General features: G+C 43.6%; 1 protein-coding gene across 1 annotated transcript; it reads left to right on the top strand.

Annotated features, from left to right (window-relative positions):
- The first annotated feature begins 844 nt into the window (after positions 1-844).
- wdr76 (WD repeat domain 76) lies at positions 845-19,324 on the top strand. The gene is made up of 15 exons (XM_070555083.1): positions 845-1,027; positions 1,192-1,296; positions 1,726-1,815; positions 1,888-1,980; positions 11,421-11,476; positions 11,881-11,998; positions 13,213-13,314; positions 13,458-13,495; positions 13,592-13,745; positions 13,897-14,055; positions 17,919-18,034; positions 18,105-18,203; positions 18,275-18,427; positions 18,504-18,557; positions 18,637-19,324. The coding sequence occupies exons 1-15, from the start codon at positions 989-991 to the stop codon at positions 18,887-18,889; spliced, it is 1,629 nt and encodes a 542-aa protein (XP_070411184.1). The 5' UTR covers positions 845-988; the 3' UTR covers positions 18,890-19,324.
- Positions 19,325-19,454: the final 130 nt, after the last annotated feature.

Raw genomic sequence — 19,454 nt, 5'->3', positions numbered from 1 at the left:
TCATTATCAAACAGCTCAAATCATGTTTAAAGCTTGTAAGCACTTATTGCCACCTTATATTCAAAAGCTCTTCAACCAGAGTGATGAAGGATATAATTTACAAAGGACTAAAAATGTTAAAATGCCTAGAGTAAGAATCACTAAAAGGAGTTTTTGTGTATCAGTATGTGGAGTGAAGCTGTGGAATGGGCTGCAGGAAATACACAAACATTGTCCAAATATAAACAACTTTGAATCACTGTATAAAAATATGATAATTAATGGATATGAAAACGAGGTTCTCTGAGGTTCTGGAAACTATGATATTGTCATTATTATTTTGCTGTTGTTGATGTTATTATAGTCATTCTTATTATTATTACTATCACTATACAAAGTATATATACAAAATTCTCTCACTAGTAGCTGCATATATATGTATATTAATATGTATGTATGTATGTATGTATGTATAGATGTATAGATGTATAGATGGTAATTTGTAAAGGTAAATTAGTAATGTGAGACAAGGGGGTGGGATTGCATAAGCACTTGCTTTTTCTTACTCCCTTTGGACAAAAACTTCTTTTTTGTTGGTATATCTTTTCTTTTCTACTATGTTAGTTGATTTAAAAAAATATTTTGTCTTATGTTCAAAATAAACGTTTCAATCAATCAAGCAAATGTTTCTTGGAGCTGCATTTGCACATCTCTGCCAAGTGGTGGCGACAAATAAACCAAAATTCTGTCCCAAGGTTCTGCTGTCAATCAACAACATAATACGCTCATTGGCTACGTTCTGTCTTGGACGGCCTCCAAGGTTCAGCTGCTAGCCAATGAGGTCCCAGAAACTGTGTTTCGTTAAGTTGAAGGCGGGGCTTGTTACAAAACTTTCTTCCTCGTGGCGCGAACCGCTTCCATAGAAGAATTAGGGGAAGCAGCTGCGAAACAAAAGTCTGTTGCTTGAATTGGTCGCAAGTAGAAACAGCTACTTTCTAAGTGTACCGACATGTCGTCTGTAGCAAGGAAACGAAAAGCCGCAGCGAAGGTACAGTAAACTAGCTTGTTAGCTTAACCGTTCTGTTGCGTGTTGCCGTTAAAAGTTTGAGTTGAATAACGAAACCCGGTTGAAGTTTGAAAGGGGTAGCGGAGCTGTAGTGTTCGCTTCCTTTGCTCACAGCCTCGTTTGGTTTCTTGTTAATTGTCATGCAGGACTTGACTCCCGAGGCACCAGTGCGACGGTCCTCTCTGAGACGCCCCGCGGCTCCCAAAAGCCTCTGTTACTCTCCGGTCATAACAGAAAATAGCAAAAAGAAAGTACGTGAAACTGGACGATTTCGCTCCACGTCAAGGCCACTTTTCAGCATGTTTTAGTTGGCTTCCAGCTTCAACACACCTGATTGAATGGCTGCGTTACATGTTGAACCTACTGATTCAAACCAGGTGTGTTGGAGCAGATAAAACTACATTTTAGACTCAGTTCAGCCAGACATGTGTGCTTGTGTCCAGGTGCAGAGGAACACATCTCTGCTCCAACACACCTGCTTTTAATCACTGGGGATTCATAATCTTCTGCAGAGATTGATGGACCTGAACAGGTGGTGTAACCACTGAATGGGGTGTGCTGGAGCAATGAAACAACTAAAACATGCTGGATAGCAGCCCTCAAGGACTGGAGTGGAATAGACTTTCCATATGTGGTTGTTTTGGATTTTTTTTTTCACCACCAAGTTTTTCTCTCAATAGAAAACAAAATCCCCCATAGAAAAGAACGCTGAGAAAAAGCAGGTAAAGGATGAAGATGAAACCGAGAACAGTGCTGTGGAACCTACATCTGTAAGTACAGAAACACTGCTCTGTCTTTGTGCTTGGAGGTTTGTGTGTAATGTTTTCGTTTTGGCCTGACAGAATGGTTACGGAGGGCTTTCTGAGTATGAACTGAAGCGCCTGGAGAACATCAAACAGAACCAAGCTTTTCTGTCTTCTATCAACCTGCTCCAGGTAGGCTTGTGGGTTTGGCTCTTTTACTCACCTCAGCCCTAAACTTTAAACTTGTGTGTGACTAAATTACCTAAAGGTGGATATTGTATTTCATCGCTTATCCAAGATCTGGTTGCAGGGGTATCGGTTCTAGCAGGAAAAGTCAGACACGCCTCTTCCCAGTGACACTATCCAGCTGCTCCTGGGGAATCCAGAGAAATTTACAAGCCGGGAAGGATATAAAATCCTGTCAGGAAATCAAACAGGAGGCAGACACTCCACACAGTGGTCCCTCGTTTACCGTGGGGCTTACGTGTATTTATTAGTTTTCCCCTTAACTAATTGACGAAAGTGAGCTGCCTGAATGTTTTTCCTCTCAAAACATGAATGCTGATTATTTTACAGCAATAGCAGCACCATGAAGACGATTAAACAACCAGATGTGCCACTCTGTGCGCTTTGTTCGGGTTCAGCAGTCCACTCCTGTCCTGCTCGCTGTAGGGTTGTCACGGTGTGAAAGTTTAACCTCACGGTTATTGTGACCAAAATTATCACGGTTTTCGGTATTATCACGGTATTTTTTTTAAACGTGTTACATATTCAGACAACTAAATAAATCCTGTATATCAGGAAAATACCGTCGTCAGTTTGTGTCTAAATTTTGCCTAAAATGTGTTATTTTGTAATTATGTTGTTTATTTGTTTACATTTTTCCCTTTTAGTCTTTAAAATACCAATATTTGCCCATAACTTCTTATTTTTTGTCTGTTTGATGTCATCATTTTAAAAATATTAGACCAGATGATACTCAGTACTCAAGTAGCCTTCTAATCAGATACTTTTTTACCCTTACTTGAGTAATAAACCCTATATCAGGAAAATATTGTCCTCGGTTTGTGTCCTTCCAGTGAGCTTTGTAGATGTGGGAAAATGTCATCAGGCAGTAATCATTGTTAAATTCATAATTATTCTCGGAGAGAGACCAACTCTTATCTGCCCCTGGGAGTCCCGTAATGCATAGCGTCATTTCAACATGGGGGTGTCCGCGACACGGTTTATATGCAGGTGGCGGCGCTGCGGCTGCTTTATATAGCGACTCGTTGCATTCTCCCTCAACCCAAATCCTCGGATCACGTATTTTAGCTAAAATGCTAACGTTAGCTTGCCTTGCGTTGACTGTAGAGTTGTGGGTGATGGTCACGCAGATGTGTCGTGAGATTTGAAGCGTTGCTGCCTTTCACAGACACTTTTTCTGCATGTGCTGCAAACAGGACAGCCGTCTTCTATCAACTGTCCCTCGGCATTCTTCAAATATCCAAAATATGCCTGTACTTCCGACTTTGTCTTCTTTGAGGGATAATAAATGCCCTCCTGAGCACTGCCGTCTCCTCCTTTGGCCATTATTTCAGCTTTAGCTTCAAGAAAGTTTTGGTTGTAAACAGCAAAGCGCGCATGTGCCGCCGGCAACTTCAGCAGATGATACGGTGGCTGGTAAGGGTCACCGCGCCTACACCGAGATAATATATGTTTTGAAAACAAGACGGTTATTATTATTGTCAACTTTTTTACCGGGGTGTACCGCTACACCGGTTACCGTGACAATACTAGCTCGCTGCTATCACTAGGGCTGCAACAAACGATTATTTGGATAATCGATGAATCGGATGGGGTCTCGACACGATTAATCGGATTACATGGTGAAATTTTTAAAAACTGCTAGGGAAACGTTATTTCTCTCCTTCCTTCACTTTATTTAACACAACATTATTAGAAAACAGTTCAATAGCAGAAAAACAACATGCCATCACCTAAATTGTCTTATAAGGTGTATAGACAGAGATCCTAAGCTACATCTATCTGTGACCTAAAATGCTTGGTCCAAGTTAAACAGCTTAAGGGCAATTCTCATCTGTTTTGTTTGATCTCATCTGTTGACATTTATTATAATTGGGGATGTCAAACAACTAATTTTTAAATGTAATTAAACATTGGCTGTGAATTAATCAAAATCGATCACTATTTCCAAAAATGACTGAAAAAATACCAAATAAAACAAAAGTAAATGAATGCCATCCTCCTTGTGATGATGCCCTGGGCAACTGCCATAAAGTCACATCAAGAAATGCTGCTGATCATTCCAATGATCCCAAATAGACTCACATTAGGCCACATGAAAGCAACTGAACCCAAAAATATATTAACCAGTATATAACTGCACTCTCACACAACACGCCTGCAGCAACAGTTAGGACTCCTCCTTCCCTTTTAAAAGCGTTTTTGCTTCCGAGGACATTGTGGTTGTAAAACCACATGCTAGTAGTCTGGCCCCGGTGTGATCAACCAGTTTCTGCGGGAATGTGACGGCGGAACCAGGGCCAGATTAACACTTTGTTGTACCCTGGGCAACAATATTCAAGGGCTCCATCATCACGACCCGAGGATCACCATAATGTGGTCACATACAGAATATTTTACTGTAATATGCAGTAAATATACTCAATACTTGAATGCCTGACAACATGTAACCCACCCAGAGTAACATTTGACCCACCTCGTGTGGACTGACCAATGAGGAGAGCATCTTAACTTGAGGCCCTCTCTTCATTGGTCAGTCTGCATGAGACTGACTCTCAACTGACGTTCAGTCGTAGGCAGCGAAGCGTCTCTGTGCAGCGCAAAAGCCCGGGTGGACAGTTTGTTTAATATAGGGTGACCATATTTCCATTTCCAAACAAGAGGACAGGGAATCTGTGCCTATGACGTCACTCTATGGCAACGCCACACAAACCATGCTGGGACCCATTTTTTGTAAGAACTAAATTAATATCAGATTCTGCCAATAAAAGGGCTCTAAAACAATTCATTTGTAAATATTTTGCATATTTAATGCAAAATCTCATTTTTCTGCTTTAGTGCTGCAACAAGGTTTTATTAATAATAAATTATCATACCTTTTGTTTTACTACAGCATTGGTAAGCTTCCTGTGCACAGATTATTTAGGATGCTTGTTTCAGCTGTGAGATTAGACGATAGGATCAATGAAAAAATAAGTTGTCCCACACTCCATGGAAACTTTCAGAGAATCCACAAATAGTGGCTTTCAAATGGTTTTGTTACTTTTTGCAAGTTTAGAAAAGAAGCAGATGAGACAGCATGTCTGATAATTTAGTTTTTCATCTGATAATATTAGAACATGTCAGTAATGCCTGAGGGGCTTTTATAAACACCATATAACTAACTCTACTGGAGAGGGTATGAATTACACAGAGGCTTCTGGGGAGCCCAGTTATGGGGGGGGGGGGGGGGGGGGCATTTTGCCTTGGCCCCCAAAATGTCTTGAAACGGCCCTGGGTGTGTGACTGAGTTTTGAAGGTGATCTGAATTGTATCAGATGTATAAATATGACATGCGTATAACTTATTGTTTTTTACTGGTAAAAAGGTGTAGTGGAGATAAATCTACCTACATTTTACTTTTCAACACTTTGTTTTGTTTTCTTGTTTTTATTTAACTATTTTCCTGTTCTGTCTGTCTCTCATCTTCCTGCATCTCCTCTTAATTCTCCAGAAAATCTGTTGCCTGGATTCTTACCTTTTCACCTCATCAGTTACTTTTGAGCAGATCAAAGGGATCTCCTGACCGCAAAGCGCAGAGCGCGTTTTCGATGCTGCGTGAGGTGACATCACCACAGCACAGGTGATGAGCTCCACAGTAGCGCGCTTCAGGCACAAATAAGACAGAAAATAGAGAACATGTGCAGACATGAACGATCGTGTGCTAATTATAGTTTTTTGGTTGCGCCACTTTGAGAATGGACTGTGCGCTGGAAGCAGCTGCCTGGATCGCTGCGCAACCATGCGCTGTGCCGTTCTCTGCTCAAAAGAGTCCAAAAATGATATAATATAGAAAACTTTTTTCCGGCTCCCCGGATGTGTAGGATATACAGCTCCCCCATAATTCGATCCCTGCTCCTGGATGAAAAGCCGGACATTTTCATCAATACAAGAACCCGCAGTCCGGACGCCCGGACAGAGAGTGAAAAGTGGACAAGTTCGGGTAAAACGGAACGTACGGTCACCATAGTCCTCATAAAGCGGGAAATTATAGATACAGTATTTTGCTCGTGCCCTGGGCCCTTTAGAGTTCGTGGGCCCTGGGCAATTGCCCAGTTAATCCGGCCTTGGGCGGAACCGGTTCACAGCAGCACGAACCTTGCGCTGATCTGCCGGCTCTCCCTCGCGCTGATCTGACTTGCTCTGCGCGCAACGGCGGACGGGAGGGGGGGGGGGGCGCTTTTGGGAGAGTTGTGCGACACAACGAATCGATGACGCAATTCGTTGCCAACGCTTTTAGTAATCGATTTTCATCGAATTTATCGATTCGTTGTTGCAGCCCTAGCTATCACTGTAACTTTTAAAACCAAGCGAGACCCTGGATGTGGACTCGCCAAGCAAAAACTTTTCAGATTGTCACATTTAATGTTTCTCCTCCCAGCCATGGACATTTTAGACATAAGTTGTCCAACTGTTACTGGCATACTGTTCAAACAGCAGCCAGCTTGACTGTTATTGGTGCTTTTCTGGTCTAATCCCGCTGTCCCAATATCTGATTATTTCCGTTTGGCTTTTCCATTTTCTGATTGGATTTTCATTAATGTCTATTTGTTGTCGCCTTATGTTTACCATCGGGTGGGGGAACCACGTCACAGGGAGGGACTACTGTACTCTAACTTTTTTCAGTGTGGACGAGCTGCAGCTCTCCCTGGATAATGGAGCTTCTCGCCTTTTCTCTAAAGCAGTGGTTCCCAAACTTATTTAGCCGCGCACCCCCTTCTATGTCCCGACCATGTTGACGCACCCCCCAGCCCCACATCAGGGCATGGCTATATATATATATATATATATATATATATATATATATATATATATAATTAGGGCCGGGACTTTAACGCTTTAATTACGATTAATTAGAAAAAATTAACGCATTTAATCGCAGCTTGCATTTCAAGCACGGCGGAACCTTTGTCATTGCACTTTTTCCTCGTAGACCGAATATCACTGACGCACACAACAATGCACAGTGGCTAATGGCTACTAAAACGAAATAAACAGAAGTTGCCTTGCTTGGACTGATGCAGGATTTAGGAAACACGTCCGCCTCTTAACTTGGAAAAAAAAACTTCCAGACAACAACGGAGTCCGTGTCGCGGACATTTTTCAGAGATCGTCTCTGCTGCGGCTGCCCGCCCGGTGGCACCGGGAACTTTACAAAAGTTGCGGTAAGCTATATTTTTAACATTTACGTAACATCTGTGCAGCGCTGAAAGCATCAGACAGAATAATTCTTTGCCCTAACAGTAGTTTATGAAAGTAGTCAGACAAAAGCGAGGCACCTGGCTGCCGCTGGGAGAACGTTCCGTGTTCTCACTACTCTGTAAACAATCACAAACAACGTGTCTTACAGTTGAAAACAGAAGTTTAAGTTAAAACAGAAACACTCTGAAACTTTTCTGATGATTTTCTAAACAATTCTGTCGGAGAATTCTATGTTTCTGAGACGAGTCTCTGTCTAAACATCGCATGCATTACTATCATTAAGCAGCGAGGTGTGTTGAAGCTGTCGTCAGCTAAGGGGCGGATGCTTACGTGTATCAGGGGCAGCGAGGAACGAGGAAGTTGTGATCAGGCTGGAGATCACACCAGATTCGCTGCAGCAGGCGTGAATCTGCCGGTCTGCAGCATCCCCTTCTTACCCCGGGTTTCCACGGGAGCCGTCAGCAGCACGTTACTGCAGCAGCACGTCTAGCTGCTGCTTGGCCCTTCCCACGAGACGCGACGCAGCAGAGGAGCAGCTGTCACCGACAGGGCACGAAGTCACACAAGTGACTTCGTCAGTAAACACAACAACAAGCAGGAGAAAACTACAACATGGCTCCAAAATGTTTGTGTTTTTATATTCTGTCCGCCAATACGGACCTGAAAAACAAAGGAGACCGCTAGCTAGGTGATAACTTCTCACGGGGCCGCACAGTTAGTAACCTTTTTTAAAGTAAAGCGACCGGAAGGCAGTACGTTCTTTATTCTGAAAATCTCGGGAGCTTCTCTCCATTTCTGCGTCCGATTTCCTGTCTTTCCTTCCCCAAAAATGTCGAACTTGACCCGTTTCAGAGGCGTCGCGCGTAGAAAATAGAACCGGCGCGTAAAGGCCGCGACATGCTGCTCCTGAGACGCGGCCGACTCGCGCTGCTGACGGCTGCTGACGGCTCCTGTGGAAAAGGTTCTGTTGACCACAGCCGTTCCTATCAGCAGCTATGACGTGCTGCTGCAGTAACGTGCTGCTGACGGCTGCTGTGGAAAGCCGGGGTAAACGTGACAGAAGAACTTCCCATGTAAGGAAGGTCCGCTCACCTGTTCATCAGATCATTATTTCCTCGCCATGATCTTTTATCATCCCATCAACCTCCAGTCATCAGTTAGTGTTCCTGATCATTCTCAGAATATGCCATGCCTGCTCTGGTGTTAAAAGTTAGTACATTTAAGTCCTAGATCATATTTGTGCCTGTTCTACTGTCATTTTGAAGGATTATTATTTATTTGTTTTTACTGCATTATGAGTAGAAATGCTAATAAAAACTCCCAATTATACAAACAAGTGAAACTGGAAAAATTAGAATCTGGTCAAAGTCAAATTTATTTCAGTCATTCAACTAGACAGAGAGACTATTTAAAGGCTCAGGAACCATTTGCAGGTGTTTTCTATTTGTAATTATAAATTTTTGTTGATTTGGGTTTTGTTTCATATCACACAGTGACATGTGAATAATTAAAATGCATTTTTTTATTAAAAGCTTTAGTTTACGGTAATAACCATGCCTAATGTTTGATTCTCTATCTCATAATTTTAATTAAAAGTTTTACTTTGAGAGCGCACTTTCCTGAACGATTAAAATGCGATTAATTGAGATTAATTAATTACAAAGCCTGTAATTAATTAGATTAATTTTTTTATTTAAGTCCCAGCCCTAATATATATATATATCAGACATCACGCTAAACCAGGGGTCGGCACCCTGTTCCCATCAAAGAGCCATTATTACCCGTTTCCCACAGTAAAGAAAACACCGCAGCAGCCGCGGCGTTGTGGGCGGGGCCTACCCTCAGACAGCAGAGCGCTGCTCACAACAGGTGACAGCAGCCGGTACCGGTCGCTCGGGTACGTCAAAGCTATCTTTCATAAGAAGATAATCAATAAAACGATTTATATAAAATGGATCCAGAAGTTGTAGCCCGTCTCTGCCTACAATATTTTGATATTTTTCACCCTGTTGGTGGTTTTACTGAGCAGGTGCCACTTTTGTCATACGTTTCTTTTTAAAACATTTTTAGACTGTTCAGAATACAAATCCAGGCTCTGTCACGTTTGATTGTTGTAATTAAAGTAAACTTTGTAGGTGGGGAAGGTCAGAAATGGATCTGATCATTTTGTTTTTCCCTCATTTACAGTGACGGAGATAACGGCGCAGTGCGCCTGGCTCTGGTGTTAATCAAGTTAAATTTGATCTCTTTGTAACAATTGTCACAAGAAAACAGAACAGTTAAAAGCAGGGCTTGTGTTGTGTTGACCGGACAGTTCCCGTATTTGGCCGTTTATGTTGACGGAGAAAGAATAGAAAGAATTACCCCGACGCATGCAGACTAACTGACATTTTATTCGTTTCGCAAATCGCAGATGTAGCTAAATCACTCAAGAAAAGATTTCCTTCTGAACATCTGAGCTGGACACTGCTCAGCGCAGCTCACTGTCAGCACATACATAAGGTGCACCGCGAGCTGAAGATGTGGAGAGGGGCTTGGAGCGCATTGCAGAACCAGAGCGCATGCGGGAAGATTCCTTCCACTGAAGCGAGAGTTTTCCAAACCCGGTCTCTCAGAGAGACTTGTCACTTTGAAAATGTTCCCTGATTATGAAACTTTGGCTGAATTGTGCTTGTTCCTGTCTCCAATGTGGCGTCTGAGGAGAATCCCAGAATCTCACATCCTCTTCAGCTCAGAAAGCGCCTATGATTACGCACAAGCGTGACGCGTCAACCCGGTCTCACAGTAAGACCGGGTTCGACCTGTTCAGGTTTACGCAGACAATCTTTACATTTAGAATTGTCATACAGATGTAAAATTTATGCAGTAAAATATAAAGCATTTTATTTAAATATCCATTCATTATTTTACAAGCAGAGAGAGCCACATCAGATGGATGGAAGAGGCGCATGCGGCTCCAGAGCCGCGGGTTGCCGACCCCTGAGCTAGGGCATATGCGGAGGACACACACACACACACACACCACACACCACACACCACACACCACACACACACACACACACACACACACACACACACACACACACACACAAGCAAAATATACTTGTTTTCAATTACATTTATTGGGCCCACTTACATTTTCTTACGCCCACCCACAAATGAGTTTCTGGCTACGCTAATGGTGACTTTTGACAGACTTCTCTGAGCTCCGCAGCCATTACTTTTCACCTCGCGCACCCCCAGGGGTGCGCGCACCACACTTTGGGAATCTCTGCTCTAAAGCCTGGCCACCTGGTTCCAGAATCTTGCTCGTTTCTTGACCATTGATGAGGTTTGGAGGTTGGTGGGCCAGTAAATCAAGACGAGGTTTCCCCCAGTGCTTTATAAGCCTGGCGGCCCACCAGGCCTAAGCGTCATGCCACGCCCCCCTCCCCGACCCTACCGTGTCCGCTGACACGAATGGCGCAACAAAACTAGAGCCTTCCATCAGCTGATACTGGTGAGAAACAGCAGTGGAACATGTGCAACCCAGCCCCGCTCTCACAGAGGAGCGCTGCGGGATGGAGTGCGCAACCCCCACCCCCCATGGCCAAATCCGCCAGCCTTAACTCGTTTTCTGGCGGAAACCCCTCAAGAGCTTTGCCGTTTTGCTCTGTTCATTTTTTGTCACTGCGGACTTCATTAGTGAAGATGCCCGGATGTGTCGATCCATCTCTTGTATCATTGCACCATCGCTAGCAAATCAAATGCCATGACACGTAAACTCCTCATCTGGAGACGGGCTCACTCCTAACCTGGAACAAGCATTCCACTCTTTTCCAGTTAAGGACCATTGCCTCTGGTTTGGAAGAGTGAACTCTCATCCCAGCTGCGGCGTACTCAATTGCTAACCTCTTTAGAGTCTGTAAGTTGTGGATTGAAGACTTCAGATCCTGTCCATGAAGACCACAAATGGGATCGGAAACCAGAGGAAGTCCTTGTGGAATCCATCTTACGCTGGGAACAAGTTTTACTTGGAGCCAAAAATGAATCCAAACAGAATAAGTAGAAATAAATACTCATCTTTATTGAGAAGAGTCCAATCATGTTGGTCTGTGGTTGTTTATGATCTTTTTATTGTGTCTAATGTTTTCCTTTATTTGAAGGCAACAGAAGACCTGAAGCGGTCAACACGACGAAAGTGTTTACAGAAGGGGCTGAGGTACGATCATCCCAAATGGTGCATCATAGGAGGGTTCATTCACAAGCAAAAGGAATTAATTATCCTACCAAGCTAACAAAAATAAATTTTTTTTTTTGAGGGTTTAATCATTGCTGCAAGTGCTGAACGGTCTGGTTCAAAACCATAGGCCCACCCCAGTGCATGTTGGTCCTACAGCTGCTCTCATCCTCACACATTTGTGTGCTTTGGTCTAGTTGGCTAAAATAAATCATGATACCAAAGTGCTTTTCAGATGGGATCCAAAGTAGAGTCGTTACACAAACTAGTTCCAAACAAAAAGCCGAAACTTGAGGCTGTCATTAAACCCACCTTTTACCTTTTTATTATACTAAAATATCTGCCTTTTTAAAATACTACAATTGTATAATTATTTGCGGTTGCAGGTCTCAGCCTTCTGTGAAGGAAGTGCTGCCAGTTCGTAAATCCCAGCGTCTCCAAAACAAAGCAGCAGAAGTTAGGACACTTCCTCCTAAACCCAGAGGGTCGCTGGTCTTTGAAGAGGTATCAAATCTCACGTCCTGCCTTCTTTAAGCACATCTGTAATAGGGCTGCTCGATTATGGCAAAAATAATAATCATGATTATGGTGACTGAAATTGAGATCACGATTATTTAGGACGATTTTTCAATTTATGTTGATTTTGTTTGTTTTTATTCAGTCATAAATCTGCTCAGGACACAATCAGGACAAAAATAAATAAGAAACAAGATGATCACTAAAATAACTCCTGATTCCCAGTATAAAACGACCAATATACTTACAGCTCATAGTCTATGACCCAAGGGCTATAGACCTTGGTTTAACTCATGTAAGTCTAACCAGTACAGACCCAAATACCAATATCTTGCAAATACTGACAGCAAGAATTACACAGTGGCATTTATAACAAATAATGCAAATAAATTGATGTTCACAAAATGTTGCATAACATGTATTGAGTCGTGTCTCAAGGTGCTGTAGGAGCGTGCACTAGCACCGTGTCCTCAGAGAGATTAGTTATTATTTATCAGTGTGAGGAACTTATTTCTACCTTATTTATAAACTATTTATTTACAAGTCCATCATTTAATGTAGTAATTGTCCCAACCACAGCTGCACCCCCCACCCCCCAACCCGGTCTCAGCAATCAGGGGCAAGCTGCACGTGTATTTAGCGCACCGCACGCGCACATTTAGCCGTTTTTAGTGGCTCAGGAGTCCGCCGGTGCGGTGTGTGTCACTCACTCTGGTTACTCCAACAGGGAGCCGGCTCTGAGAGCCGTTTCTTTAGCGACTGACACATCACTGCATCATTCCCTTTCCTATAATGTCCTGAAGAACGGTCCGGAGGGCAGGCGGAGTGTTTAGATAACCTGCAGGAAACGTCGACGACAGTTATCCAGAAAGTAGCTAAGGGTTACCAGAGATGTTTCTGAGGTGTTTGCTAGGTATTTTTAAGTTAAAAAGTCAAGAAGGGGGTCTGAAAAGCTGTTGGAAATAGCGTCAAAGTCGCTAAGTTGGCAACACTGTGGGAGGAGCGCTTCATTTGCTACTCAGGGCAGCGCATGCGGGAGGAGCAAATAATCGGCTTGTTTTGTTTTTTATAATCGTTCAAAACTCAGATCGTAATCGTGATTAAAATTCGATTAATTGAGCAGCCCTAATCTGTAATTAGTCTCTTTTTGTTTATTTTGTACTTTTCCTTTTGCTGATTTGACTCGATTTCTTGCTTTAAAGTTTCATCGAGACAAGAAGCCTGCTGGTCCTCTACTCATGGATGCAATAAACATGGAAGAAGATTTCAGTCTGCCTTCAGAGCTTCTGGAGCTCTGCTCTGAGGTAGGACTTATAACAGTCCTACACCCCTGATTCAACTCGTGTCTCCTCACAAAATTGTTGAATCCAAAGATTTTGATCATCAACTTAAAAGTCGGATGTATTTTTGTTCTTCAGATGATTCAATATTTTATTTTCTGTATCAGGACACAAAAGAGAGAACGACCAAACTCAGTCTGAACAAGTAAGACCAGTTTGGTTTTATTTTAACTGTTCAGGTTATTAATCATTAGCCATGTTTCATGTAAATGACCAGGAAGTTCCTCACGTCTGAGCACAGGTACAGCTCCGCTCTGAAGAAGATGACGATAACCGCCAACAGCGTGGCAAAGGTGGTGAAAGATCGGATCTTCTCTGCAGCTTTTCACCCCTGCAGCAGCAGCCTGCTGCTGGCTGCTGGAGACAAGTTGGGAAAAGTGGGATTGTGGAATTTGGTGAGTTATCTCAGGCCTTTCACCACTAGATGGCAGAAGTAGATCTTACGACCATTATCCTGATTAGAACCTTAATGTTAGTGTTTTAGAGAAGGTCCACTGGTTATGATGATGATGATGATGATGTCACAACTAACCTCTATTATGTCAGGGCGCTGATTGGGGCGATGATGGCATTCTGCTCTTTGAACCTCACACCCGTCCAGTGGGCTGCATGGCGTTCTCCACCGTTCATCCCAGCCAGCTGCTCACCCTCAGCTATGATGGATCTCTGCGCTGCATGGATGTGGAGAAGGCCGTCTTTGATGACGTATGTCAGTCATTAAAATCTCGTTCTTTAGGTCGTCTTAACATTTTAACGGGGTTCTTTAGTGGGTTTTTTTTGGCTTATTTAAATGTTGCAGATGAAACGCCTTTCTGTATCAGACGGCCCAGTAAATATAAAACGTGGTTTTCATGTGTCGTTTAATGAGGAAACATTATTTACAGTCCCAAAGTTATTTTTCTAAACCAGATGTTTTGCTGAATGATCCAAATTACGGCCAAACAAACTCCTCATCTTAACTGTCAACCACGTTATTTGTAAAGCTGAGACATTTTTCCAGCCGCACCCAGGCCTGAGTGCAGTCAGATTCGTAGAATTGGGAAATCCCTTCAGTGCAACTTGTCTCACTGAATAAAGGTGGCTGAACATCTCTAAACGTAAACTTCAGGACTGGCTTTGTTCAAAATAAGGTCAGAGGTCACGATTCGACAACAAAATACAAAACTTCTGTGTTTAAACAAAAAAAAAAAAGGCTCATCTCACATTTGCCAGGCTCCCCTGGACTTTAGGGTGAATATTCTGTTGACTGACAAGACCCAAGCAGAACTTTCTGGAAGGTGCGTGTCCTGTTCATGTGGGGCTAAACACACCATCAGTCAGACATGTTGGTGCCAGCGTTATGGTCTGGGACTATTGTGCTGCTTAAGAACCTGGTGCATATGATGGAACCATGAAATCTCTTCTGGAGCAGAAGATCCTAAAGGCTGACCTTTGATCTTAGAGAGGTAGTTTATGCTTGAATGAAAAACATTTACCACATCGGTGTGAGACCCATTACCAGAAACAGCTCTTTCATCCATCCATTCTCTTCCACATATCCGGGGTCGGGTTGCGGGGACAGCAGTCTAAACAGAAAGACCCAGACTTCCCTCTCCCCACCCACTTGGGCCAGCTCCTCTGGGGGAATCCCAAGGCGTTCCCTGGTCAGCTGAGAATGCCAGAGCCTCTCATTGTGGAGGAGCAGCTGGTCTACTCCACGCCCCTCCCAGATGACCAAGTTTCTCACCCTATCTCTAAGAGAGAACCCAGACTCCCTTCAGAGAAAACTAATTTTGGCCGCTTGTATCTGTGATCTTGTTCTTTCGGTCACTACCCAAAGCTCGTGACCATAGGTGAGGGTAGGAACGTAGCTCGACCGGTAAGTCGAGAACTTCGCCTTCTGGCTAAGCTTTCTCTTCTCTACAACAGACCGGTACAACGCCCGCACCACTGCAGACTCTGTACCAATCCGCCTATCGATCTCACGCTCCATTTTTCCCTCACTCGTGAACAAGACCCAGAGAAGCTTAAACTCCTCCACCTGAGGCAGGACCTCGTCCCTGACCCGGGGAAGGCATTCTACTCTTTTCCAACTCAAGACCATGGCCTCAGATTTAGAGGAGCTGATTCTCATCCCAGCTGCTTCACACTCTGCTGCGAACCGCTCCAGCGAAAGCTGAAGATCACGTTCTGATGACGCCAACAGGACCACATCATCTGCAAAAAGGGAGACAACAAAAACAATCTTTTATATAGCGCTTCTCAAGATAAAAATCACGAGGTGCTTCACAAAAAAAATAAATGTATGTGTTTATGTGTTTATGTGTATATATATACACGGCCCAGTAAATATTCAAAAAGATAAAAAAGTAAGATTAAAAAATTTTTAAATGAGAAAAAAAATAAACATAGTGAGAAAAACAATGTAAAGCGGAGACGATCCTCAGGCCACCAAAAAGGGTCCACTTAACACCTTGGCTGTGTCTAGTCCTGTCCATAAAAGTTCTGAACAAAATCTGTTACAAAGGGCAGCCTTGGTGGAGTCCAGCTCTCACCAGGAACGAGCCCAACTTACTGCCGACAATCAGACCAAGCTCTGACACCAGTCAGACGGGCAAGGCAGCTTTATTTATAAAGCACATTTCATACACAGAGGCAATTCAATGTGCTTTCCATTAGCAAAGACATTAACATCATTGTGACATAAAATACAATTTAAAAATTAAAAAGAAATAAAGTTAAAGGGTGAGCAAATAAAGTGCAGAACGTGCAGAATAAGAACATTTATTTATAGGCTGATTTTCAATTTTGATTTATAAGTTACTAGAGTTGGGGCACCTTTTAGGTCATGAGGAAGCTGATTCCATCTGTGAGCAGCATAGTAGCTAAAAGCAGCTTCACCCTGTTTGGTTCTGAACCGGTTCTACCACCGGACTGTTTCCTAAGGATCTCAGAGCCCTGCTGGGCGTCTATACTTGGAGGAGATCTGACATGTATTCTGGCCATGAGTGATTTATAAACTAGTAGAAGCACTTTGAAATGGATTCTGTAGTTTACTGGTAACCAGTGTAGAGATCTAAAGCTGGGCGTACACTGTGCGACTTTTTCACTTTTTTGAGCCAATTTTCCAGTCGTGCGAGAATCCACGACATCGGGGCGAGTTTTGCACCGAGCGGTCGTGTAGTGTACAGGGGGTTACAAGAGGCGATTAACACCACGTGACCAGCTGCCGATCAGCAGTCGTGAGGTCGCACGGACTTCTGGAGTGTTTGATATTTTGCTCGTCCCTCGTGAGGGTATCACACTGTTGAAGCGGCGCTGCGAGCAGCTGCGACCCAAAAAGTATCAGAACCGCTCACACGCATGCGCAATGCTGCATCAACGCTGCTCACTCGCTCTTTCCCTAATAAAACACGCTGTTCGTTTTAATTTCTACACGTGTTTGTCGTGTTCATGTCAAATTAAACTGATGACTAAACACAGATTTACTTTCTTTATTTCGTTTTCCTCATCCAACCCCCATAAATCCCCGTGTGTCCTCCTGCAGCACTCCCGAAGGACAACAGGCAAAACAAGACAAAAAAGTCTGACGTGTTGAGTAAAAACTGCTATTTTTAGCATATTTTTAGGGCCGACGTGTTGCTACCAGTCGTACAGTGTGAGCGCCTGGCTCGTGAGATCTGCTCTGCGAGGAAGTCGTACAGTTTGAGCTGAAGCTGAGTGCCACGAGTGGAAAAGTCGCACAGTGTACGCCCGGCTTAAGAACAGGAGTGATGTGCTCGGTTCTCTTGGTTCTTAAGACTCTAGCAGCAGCGTTCTGAATAAGCTGCCGTTGCTTCACAGCTTTTTTGGGGAAGACCAGTCAAAAGACCGTTGCAATAGTCCAGCCTGCTGGAGATGAACACATTAACGAGTTTCCCCAGGTCTGGTCTGGACATAGATGAAGATGATAAAACGCTGATCTAGTTATTGCCTTAATCATGTGACCAGTGAAGCTCAGGTCTGAATCAATCATGACACCAAGATTTTTAACCTGAGTCATTGTCTTTATCCTTCTGGAGCCAAGTTTAGTAATAACCTCCATCTTATCCTGATTGTTTCCAAAGAAAATAACTCGTCTTGTCTTTGTTTAACTGGAGGAAGTTTGATTGCATCCCATCCTTAACTTGTTCCAAACACCGATATAGTGAGTCTAGGGGACCAGAGTCTCTAGGTGATAGAGCCAGTTAGATCTGCTACCTCGTACTCCCACAGATCCTCCTAAGGGACGCAGTTGAACACCTTCTCCAAATCCACAAAACACGTGATTAGTTAGGCGAACTCCCACGCACCTTCCAGGACCCCCCTAAGGGTATAGAGCTGGTGTTCCACGGCCAGGTCAAAAACCACATTGCTCCTCCTGAATCTGAGGTTCGATTATCTGATGGACCCTCCTCCCCAGAACCCCTGAATAGACCTTAGCAGGGAGGCTCAGCTGAAGTTATTTGAAAACCTTTAGGTGCAAGAAAGCAAAGATAGAAGAAACATTTTGATGGTGCAGATACTATTTAGCAGCTGTGTATGTGTAACAGGTTTGTCCATTTCTGCAGGTGTATAACATCAATGATGTCCTGAAAACGTTTGCCTTCTTGTCGGACGACTGCTCGACACTTGTGGTGGGGAATTGGTTTGGAGAGGTAGCCATCGTTGATCGACGGACTCCAGGGTAGAATCACTGCTGCTTGCATTTTAATTGGATGAATAAGACATTTGTAAGGATACGATTTCCTTTGCAGAAACTCTCATGAGTCCATCCACCCCATCGACCCGAAGACTCTCCACTGCGTGAGTGTCCATCCTCTGCAGATGCAGTACTTCGCTGTTGCAGAGAGCCGGTACGACTCAGAAGTCCACTAGTCTCTCCTGTCAGCTGGACTGTTGTGTTATTAAGTAGATATTTCTGCAGGGTAGTGGGCATTTATGACAGCAGGCGCCTGAAGAAGACCAAAAGCGAGCCAGTGTCCCAGCTGACCGGCCACACTTTAAGCATCACAAGCGCTTATTTCTCACCGTCCACTGGAAACCGGGTCCTCACCACCTGCATGGATAACCACATCAGGTGAAGCAAGCACAGTGGTTTTGATAGTTGTTCTGTTTAGTCAACCCCTGCCTAAGTTTATTTATTTATTTAACAGGATATACGACACATCTTTAGTATCCTCTAATGCTCCTTTGCTGAAGTCCGTCAGGTACGTCCACACGGCCGACTCGTAACACGGCTGCATTTTTGAGCAACACACAACCCGAGTTTTTTTTTGGCGTTTGCAGACACGACATGCAGACAGACCACTGGCTGTCGAAGCTGTCGGCCGTGTGGGACCCCAAACAGGAGGACTGCTTTGTGGTGGGGAGCATGATGAGGCCTCGGAGGGTGCAGGTGTTCCACGAGAGCGGCAAACACCTGCACACCTTCACGGACGAGGAGAACCTGAACACGGTGCTGTCCGTCACCGCCCTCCACCCCACCAGGAACGCCTTGTTGGGTGGAAACGCATCAGGACGTGTGCACGTCTTCAGCTGAACTGAAGACCACGGAGAGAGACTTGTGCAACATTAAATGGGTACCTGAGCTAAATGACGTGTTGGATTATACATCTGTTGTAGAGTGAGGTAGCTTTGGTGACGAGACATTTTATGTCCTCAGATTAATATTTATTTCAGACCAGTGTTCACATCTTTTTCTGTCACAGTGTAAAAGCCCACCTTCACGTCAGGATATGATACAACTCATTTAAAAATGTACTTAATTTAACAAAATCAAAGCAGCATCGTCCATCTCAAAGTCCGACAGTTTTCAGTTCCGGCGTCTATTTTTTAATCTGAGCGGAAAGTTTTGTTTTGATGTGCAGCGGTACCTTGTTACGTAACCGATGCAAAAGAGAAACATTTCCTTATTGACGTTTTTTTTTTTCTTTTTGTATTTTGCTGTGTTGCATCATTAAACAACCAAACAATATCTTTGCAAAACAGTTTTAATTAATCAACTTTAAACAAAATTCCTTTTTCCTCCGTATTTTATGGGCCGCAGCAGCTCAGGAGGTACAGTGGGTTGTCCAGCAATTGGAAGGTTGCAGGCTTGATCCCGG

This window comes from Nothobranchius furzeri, chromosome 9 (assembly GCF_043380555.1).
Source record: "Nothobranchius furzeri strain GRZ-AD chromosome 9, NfurGRZ-RIMD1, whole genome shotgun sequence".
Taxonomy (NCBI): Eukaryota; Metazoa; Chordata; class Actinopteri; order Cyprinodontiformes; family Nothobranchiidae; genus Nothobranchius; species Nothobranchius furzeri.
The sequence above is the reverse complement of the archived record's forward strand: the minus strand, read 5'-3'. Positions and strand labels throughout refer to the sequence as shown.